At 37.1% G+C, this 8,010-nt stretch overlaps 2 protein-coding genes, 1 long non-coding RNA gene and 2 other non-coding genes across 8 annotated transcripts; all 5 read left to right on the top strand.

Annotated features, from left to right (window-relative positions):
* The first annotated feature begins 6 nt into the window (after positions 1 to 6).
* On the top strand, positions 7 to 1,518 carry LOC130507242 (uncharacterized). Of its 3 annotated transcripts, XR_008942240.1 has the most exons (6): positions 7 to 326; positions 400 to 470; positions 585 to 643; positions 729 to 790; positions 884 to 1,006; positions 1,258 to 1,518. It is a non-coding gene; the product is annotated as an uncharacterized LOC130507242 (long non-coding RNA). The 3 variants fall into 3 exon arrangements; XR_008942238.1 differs by lacking the exon at positions 1,258 to 1,518 and having other exon boundaries at positions 884 to 1,130; XR_008942239.1 differs by lacking the exon at positions 1,258 to 1,518 and having other exon boundaries at positions 560 to 643; positions 884 to 1,130.
* Positions 1,519 to 2,343: 825 nt separating this feature from the next.
* On the top strand, positions 2,344 to 5,134 carry LOC130507243 (uncharacterized). The gene is made up of 8 exons (XM_057001953.1): positions 2,344 to 2,752; positions 2,934 to 3,073; positions 3,183 to 3,282; positions 3,373 to 3,471; positions 3,645 to 3,992; positions 4,079 to 4,171; positions 4,244 to 4,450; positions 4,548 to 5,134. Exons 1-8 carry the CDS (start codon positions 2,423 to 2,425, stop codon positions 4,806 to 4,808), a joined length of 1,578 nt encoding a protein of 525 aa, XP_056857933.1. The 5' UTR covers positions 2,344 to 2,422; the 3' UTR covers positions 4,809 to 5,134.
* On the top strand, positions 5,072 to 6,650 carry LOC130507244 (ankyrin repeat-containing protein BDA1-like). Of its 2 annotated transcripts, XM_057001955.1 has the most exons (3): positions 5,072 to 5,196; positions 5,330 to 5,765; positions 5,849 to 6,650. In XM_057001955.1, the coding sequence occupies exons 1-3, from the start codon at positions 5,129 to 5,131 to the stop codon at positions 6,623 to 6,625; spliced, it is 1,281 nt and encodes a 426-aa protein (XP_056857935.1). In that variant the 5' UTR covers positions 5,072 to 5,128; the 3' UTR covers positions 6,626 to 6,650. The 2 variants fall into 2 exon arrangements, with proteins under 2 accessions (XP_056857935.1, XP_056857934.1); XM_057001954.1 differs by having other exon boundaries at positions 5,184 to 5,765; positions 5,849 to 6,649.
* A 467-nt stretch (positions 6,651 to 7,117) lies between these two features.
* On the top strand, positions 7,118 to 7,220 carry LOC130507246 (small nucleolar RNA Z107/R87). Its single transcript, XR_008942243.1, has one exon. It is a non-coding gene; the product is annotated as a small nucleolar RNA Z107/R87 (small nucleolar RNA).
* Positions 7,221 to 7,321: 101 nt separating this feature from the next.
* On the top strand, positions 7,322 to 7,419 carry LOC130507245 (small nucleolar RNA R30/Z108). Its single transcript, XR_008942242.1, has one exon. It is a non-coding gene; the product is annotated as a small nucleolar RNA R30/Z108 (small nucleolar RNA).
* Positions 7,420 to 8,010: the final 591 nt, after the last annotated feature.

The following is an 8,010-nucleotide window of genomic DNA, read 5'->3' as shown; positions in this document are numbered from 1 at the left end:
GATATCTACTTGCATATATATATACACATACCTCTCTTCCTTCTTTCCAACGTATTCACACAGTTTAGTCAAAAAAAAAATGTATTCACACAGCAAACCCAAAAAATGGCAATGATATGTACACCACAAAGTTATATTCTTATTAACAAGTTTGCGCCATGCAAGGATGCTTGGAAAATACAGGTCAAGTTACTCTTTTTTTTGAGCAAAAAAAAAATAAAAAATGGAATTAAAAAAAAAATACAGGCCGAGCTACTCCATTACTGGAAACAAAACATACAAGTTTTGGAGATGAAACTATGGAATGTGTTTTCGTAGATGAAACAGTAAGTATTAAAGTTATTAGCGTTTTATCCTTTTACACAAAAATGATAATATAGGCTGTTTTTATATGTGCAGGGCGCAAAGATTCATGCTTCCTCCAAAGTAATCTCTCTGTTGGAGAATGGAGATTCGTCGAAAAATTTAAGGTTACAAAAAAAAAAAAAAAAAATTAAGGTTACTGGAAATTCTGGCAAATATCGCCCAACTGACCTCAAATACAAGGTCGTTTTGACAGCTGACACAGTGATAACTCCATCTAGGTTATCGGACGTCAATCCCTCGAAGCTATTTGAAAATTGAATTCCCATGTCCCTAAACGGTGTGATATTAGTTTTATTTGCATGTATATTACTATAGGTTCTTAGTCTTGAAATATAATTATTATTTTTCTTTTTTTTTTATAGATTTAATGGGTGAAGTTATTGACATAGAAGGAATACAAACATTTCGGTTCACATAACACAGCGTAAGCAGTTTATGTTCTTATATTTATAAGATATTGTCGAACTTAGTTATATTTTATTCACTATCCTTTATTATCGTATACGACTGTGTGCAGGGGTCAAGTTGTTTCATGTTGCTTGTGGGGAAAGTAAGCAGCACAAGTTTCATCTCAATTTGAAGATACAAATGATGAAACGATAATATCTGATAATTTTTGCAAAACTCAGCTTCTACGGAGGTATAAAACCATGTAAATAAAAATTCATATTGAAAAAAATCTTATGTTGATAAAACAGTACATTAAATTTACAAAGGATGTGAACATAGTTGAAACACAAATCATAAACGCATTTGATGCTTCAGTTGTTACTCTCAGTTCAGATTCTATATGCATACGTAGGTGTACTTTTTCTGACATATATTCTTGATTAGTGGTTACAAAATTTTACAATTTAAATGGTTATTGATAAATTTTCGTGTTGTTTTCAGACTTATGCAGAATGATCTTCCTCTTGCTGATATTGAGCAAAAGAATGATAAAAAGATGATCAAATGAGACTGTTGGGTATATATAACATTTTAAATTATCACTCGAAGTCAACACAGAAGAACATCATTAGTTATATTATGATACATCGAAAACTAATTATGAAAAATAAATATCGATGTATGAAAAAACTCTTTCTATTTCACTTAATTTAGTCAAACACATAGAACGAGTTTTTTTATTAATTTATAAAATCAGTTTGACATAAACATTATCTGTCCATTTAGGTACATGTTTCATTCGGGTATCATTTTTTTTTTTGGAAACCAAATCCCGCTTGAATATTATAAAATTATGTGTGGATTTTGAATTAGGTCATTTTGGATCTGGATGAATTCGGTTCTGATGTATAAGAACCTAAAAAAATCTAAATAACCAATGTATCTAAAATGGGTTCAAATATTTGTAACAAAAATAGCCATATAACATGATTCGGTCTAGGTTTTTTGAATATTGTTAGTTATGTTATGATACATTTAGAATATATAACACCAATTATGAAAAATAAATATCGATGTATAAAAATATATTTCAGGGGCCAATTTAACAAAATATTAGTTGGTTCATTTGAAATATATATATTTAAAATATTTATATGAACTGAAAAAAATCAATATAATATACTGTACATTTGGATTCAAAATCATTTTTTTAATAACAAACTACACAAATACGTTGATTTATATATAAATTTAAATTACAATGTAAATATTTAATTAATATATAAATATTTCACATTGTTTAAACAAAATATCAATGTAAAAGTATTGTACAGTTGTGTTCTAAAATCATTTATTTTAACAACAAACCAAATAAATATGTTGATTGGAGAGGGAATAAAACAAAGCCAGAGAAACACATAGTTTACGAGAGACACTCTATGTGTCGAATTTATTATAAAGAAATTTTTACTAAGATAAATACATTCAATAATTACAAACAAATAATATATTTCATAAAAGTGAAAAGTAATACCCGCGCTTTCGAAGCGCGGGTCAAAATCTAGTATATTATTGTTTCTTCTTCATCTCCTCTCTCTCTCTCTCTCTCTCTCAATTGCATCATCAATTCATCATCCATTCTCATTCATTCTTCAGCTTCAAAGAGATGCCTTCGTCCTTCTCCAAGCCGACCCCTCCGTCTTCTCCCAACAGCTCTCCCCTGCTATCCCGGAACCCCTCCGAGGCCGACCTCCGTCTCCGCGAGGCGGAGGAGCGGCTGCGCGAGGCCATGGCGGAGCTTCAGCGCAGACAGCGCTCCGCGGCGCGTGGCTACCGCTGCGATCACGACGCCGACGTCTCCTGCGTCGCCAATGCGGTCGGCAATCTCTGCCAGAGCTTCCTCCTCTCCTACGGCGTCAGGGTCGGGATCGGGATCCTCCTCCGCGCTTTCAAGCTCGCCAGAGGCCATTCTTATTCCTCTCTCCTCGATCTCAAGGTCAGCATTTGAACGGAAAGGAAAGGGATATATAGACAATTGGTTTTGATTAAAGATAAATTGATCCAACATTGTTTTGAAATTAGGGTTATATTGGTATTTTACTTGTATAGGATGTGCCAAGAACTCGTTTGTTTAGTAGAGTCTTTGGTTATATGTGATCTTATTCACTCATTTGCAGCAACTCGTCTCGGAGACGGATTTGATTGTTAGGGAAGAAGCGTGTCGTATTGGTCTCCTTTTTGGTGGCTTTACCGGTTCTTATCACTTACTTAGATGCTGTTTGAGGAAGTGGAGAAAGAAGGAGACGCCTTTGAATTCGTAAGTTTATTATATGTTTGGCTTTTTTCTTTTTTTTTTAATTTGCTTCTGCTGTTTTGCTTGAGCATAGTGTGTTCCTTGTTATGAATTTGAGTTAAGGTTGGAACAGAGTCTTGGCAGGTTCAATTGCGGGTTTGTCTGTCCTGGCTTTAGATGACTCCAACCAGCGCCGCACGCTTGCTCTATACCTCTTGGCTAGATTAGGACAGGTACATCTCTAATGGTGTCATTGCCTGAGTAATATATCACTACACAGATGTGTTTTTGGTGAGTCTGATGATCTTTCGTATTGTGAACAGGCGGCTTACAATTCTGCAAAGTCTAAGAACAAGTTCCATCTTTGGGGATCCCATTGGAGACATGGAGATTCTTTGCTTTTTTCTCTTGCTTGTTCCCAGGTAATTGAGTTTCTTCCTTCTTCTTTTTTTCTTCTCCTAGTAGTCTAAATAGTTTAATAAATCTAGTGGAGAAGTTCATACAAGTGGATAGATGTTGTAATGATCAATGTGACTTGTTTTAGTGTGGAAAAGAAATGCTCTGTTTATCGTATTCTGATTGATGCGTGGTGCAGGTTATGTATGCCTTTATAATGCGACCTGAAACCTTGCCAAAATCATATAGAGAATTTATTCAGAAGACAGGACCAGTTGCAAGGCCTGTCTACCAGGCTGTAAGAGAATGCTGCAGAGGTGGTCCGATCGATGTAGCTTCCTTATCAGCCTATATTTCTAGTAAAAACGAAGCCAGTGACGTGAAGGTGGAAGAGTTTGCTTCCATCATCCCTTGTTCAGCTATTCATCCAAACACTAACTCGTGTCTGGCCCAAAATGCTAACGCAATGTCAGCTACATTCAAGAAAACTTTCCCATTGTACTTCTCCCTGACTTTCGTCCCATATGTTGTTCTGAACCTACAAAGGGTATAGCTTTTCAGAATCCTATTGGTTTATGCTTTGGTCAGACATAATAAGATGTATCTTCTGATGATGCTATGGTACACTTTCAGTTCATGGCTTCTCCTTACCGGACATCTTGGCATTCAATCCGAGATTCAGTTAGATCAACTTCCTTCTTGTCTGCTTTTGTCGGGATTTTTCAGGTAGCTTGGTTTTGACTCTTTTTTCACACATCCTAAAGCGTTCCTAAATACTTATGTCACATTTGCAAATAGGCTTTCATATGTGCCCACAGAAAAGTTGCATCCAAGGACCACAAGATCGTTTATTGGTTTGCGGGTGGCGTAGCAGCCCTCTCCGTTATGCTGGAGAAAAAACCGAGACGCTCTGAGCTTGCTCTCTATGTTCTTCCTCGAGCAGGAGATTCTCTGTGGGAGATACTTGTCAACCGCCACGTTCTTCCCGATATTAAAAATGCCGAGGTACAATTCAAGGGACCAGGATCTTTGTTTCAAACGTTCTTCCCCTTTAACAACAGTAGAACTGATCTTTTTTATTTATACAATCAATTGAAAACAGGTGGCTCTATTCTGTGCATGTATGGGAGGAATAATGTATTACCTAGAACATGAACCAGATACGTTGGCTCCGTTTCTGAGAGGGCTCATCCGACGGTTTCTTGCTAGTCAAATAAGCAATCCTAGCAGCAAAACCCGTCAAACCTCTTCCATGTATCTTCAGAGTGCGTTGGAGAAGCCGGAACCGTCTCCAGAGAGCGTAGAAGGTGAAAATCTGAAAGCTGAAGAGAAGTATAACCTGGAGGCTATTCCCGGTCTTTAAAGATGCTCTGACAGTTCCAAGAGCTTTTACTAGCATCATGATTTTGATATAAAGGTTACTGTTACATTTCCCTGGAAGAAAAAGGGTTCATTCCACAGGCTTGAATTATAGGTTTAGGAGTCTTGTTTAAGTCTCTTTGTTTCTCTTCCCCCATAATAACAGGAACTCTCCTCTTAATTGCAAAATTGACCCAATGGAACATAGAGTCTGGACTCAAGGCAGAAAGTCTGGACTTAGATAACTAGAATTCAAATGGTGTGTAATGCTAAAAAGTCAAACTGACACTTGTAACCATTTCTTTCATTTAAGGAACTTTTAATATGCTACGAAGTCAAATGTCAAAGGGAGTTTTCTGTAATAGAATAATAAATCGTGATGGACCATCATGGTAATATTCAAACCAATATCATCTGTTCTCTCTCTCTCTGTCTCCTTTGCATCATAACCAAAATGGATGCTTTTGAGACGCATCAACCGATAGAGATCCTGACTGATCCTCTGTATAACCCCTTTAATTCCAGGAGTGAAGAGCATGTCGTGGCCGGGAAGTTTCCACGGCAGAGGTCATCAGTCTATGATTTGGACAAAGAAGGTTTTACCCCTCTGCATGCGGCTGCAGGAGCAGGGCAAGTAGAGACCGTGAGGGCAATTTTGGGAATCGACAAGAAGTTTTGCCGGCTTAAAGGTAGAGATGGGAAGACTCCACTTCATGTGGCAGCGATGAGAGGCAAAACCGATGTGATCAGAGAGATTGTGTCAACCTGTGTTGACTGCGTAGAAGATGAGACGGTTCAAGGTCAAACTGCTTTGCATCTTGCTGTTATGCACCAAGAGACTGGAGCGGTGATAGCTATTGTTGAGTTGATCACGGAGACGAATCGAATTGAAGTGTTGTACAAGAAAGATGAACAGGGTAACACTGCTCTTCATCTAGCTACCTGGAGAAAAAATCGCCAGGTAAGAACCAATTTTGTTTTGTCTTTTAAGAGTAAAACCAAAACCTGTTTGGTTTTTTTTTAAATTTTTTTTATACCTTACAGGTGATTGAAGTGTTGGTTGAGGCAATACCAGAAGAGTCAAGGACATTTGAGGTGAATGCTATGAACAAGATGTGTCTCTCCTCACTGGACTTGCTGGTTATGTTTCCGAGCGAAGCTGGTGATAGAGAAATCTACGAGAAGCTTACCGAAGCTGGAGCTCAAAGAGGTGGTACAACCAATGTCCAAAGAACCACTTCTTCAACTTCCACATGCCAAGAGAGAGCACAAAGCCATAAAGATCTTGTAAAGTACTTCACTTTCAAAAAGCACAGAGACTCGCCATCAGAGGCACGCAGCGCTTTACTGGTGGTGGCTTCGCTAGTCGCCACAGCCACCTTCCAGGCCAGCCTGACTCCACCAGGTGGGACCTGGCAAGATAGCTACACACCTGAAGTTTCCAAGAACACGACGACGAATACGCCGGCCCAACAAGCTCATATAGCAGGGCAGTCTATCATGGGGACCTTTAACGGAATCGCTTTCACTCTGTTTGTCTTCTTCAACACGATTGGGTTTTCGGTTTCGCTCTCTATGCTCAATATTCTCACCCTCGGGTTCCCGTTGCGGTTCCAGCTTCAGATCTGTATGATGGCTATGTACTTCTCCCACAACACGGCCATGACCAGCGTCGCGCCTGATCATGTGAAGCTTTACTGCGTTCTCATCACGTCCATCCTTGCTGCTGCCACGCCAAGTCTGATGAGGTTGCTTGAGAAGCCTATGGGCATCCTCTGTCAATTATGGGACTCCATGTTACAGAAAATCTCTTGTCAGTAGATAAATGTTTGATGTAGAGAGGTTTTGTAAACATAAAAGACGGTTCGTTATCTTATCTTCTCTTATTCACATGGAGTGTTGTAGTTGCATTGTCCTAGAACTAGAAACCAGCATTATTGTAGATCATGTTGGTAAGTAATGAAAAGAAGAGACCAAATATTTCAGTTACAAGCTAAATTAAACCAAAATCCATGCCAAGAGAACCAAAATAAAATCGTACCGAGATTAAACCAAAACATCCGCGAGAATTAAACGGGCCGGAATTGGGCCTCTAAGGAAGACCTAGCTAAACCCTAGCTACTACTCATCACACTATATAAATAAACAGCAATCGCCGTATGTTTGAATCATCAATTCCAATTCATAATCATTGTATCTTGTTTACGATTCCGTTGAATAAGTTCTTTTTCTTTTCTGTTTTAGTTGCTGGTTTCTTCGTTCTCTTGTCGATAATCTTTATTCATTAAAATAGATTGAGAAAAGAGAAAAAAAAAAGGCAGTGACGACTCGGAAATATTCAAGCTCAACAGACCGTAATGAGGCGTTTCTTTCGAGATTCGTTTCTGTGTCGATAATCCCGCTGAACTGAGCCTTCTCTTTTATAGTATTTCGATACGCTTTTTTTTTGTTTCTATTTTATTCATTTTAATCGCTTTGATTTTGAAAATATTGATTTATTGTTTGAAATTGGGGATTGGAGATGACGATGAGGATATAACGCTCCCTCTTCTGAGTTCAGCTGAAGTAACTTGCAGGCAGAATCGAACCTAATATTACTAGCCACCACTGAGTCATCTCCTCCAAAATAATTATTGTTTTTTTGCAGCGCTGATTGATTTGGACTTGAATTTTTAATATCTTATAATTAAGCAATTAGATCTAATCCATCACTCGATCATACGATGATTATATTCTAGTCCCAACAAAACCAACACTGTGTTTTCATACTCATATCAGATTTCTTTTTTTCGATTTGAAAACAGCTTTCTATGCATTAAATTAAACGAAGAAGAAATGATAGGCCTTTAGGCAGTGTTTTGGTTTTAAAGAAACAAGAGAAAAGCTTGTTATACGTCGTCGTGATTTTACACATAGATCAGATTTTAATTCGTATGCTTTTCTCTAAGAGCATTAGCTCTATTTTGAAACCACCAAAAGCAAAACTTCAAATTTTAAAATTTTTTTATATTAAATTTTTTTATATTCATTACATTTAATTAAAATTCATAAAACTTTACAGATATATAGAATATTTATATAATTAAAAGGATACAGTAAAATACATAACTAAATATTACATTACAAATAAAATATTACAATATTCTATAATATTTTTTATAAGAGTTCCAATATAATTAATTAGTGCAGTTTTAAGTTTCTCTTTT

Source organism: Raphanus sativus, unplaced genomic scaffold (assembly GCF_000801105.2).
Source record: "Raphanus sativus cultivar WK10039 unplaced genomic scaffold, ASM80110v3 Scaffold4214, whole genome shotgun sequence".
NCBI classification, from domain to species: domain Eukaryota; kingdom Viridiplantae; phylum Streptophyta; class Magnoliopsida; order Brassicales; family Brassicaceae; genus Raphanus; species Raphanus sativus.
The sequence above is the reverse complement of the archived record's forward strand: the minus strand, read 5'-3'. Positions and strand labels throughout refer to the sequence as shown.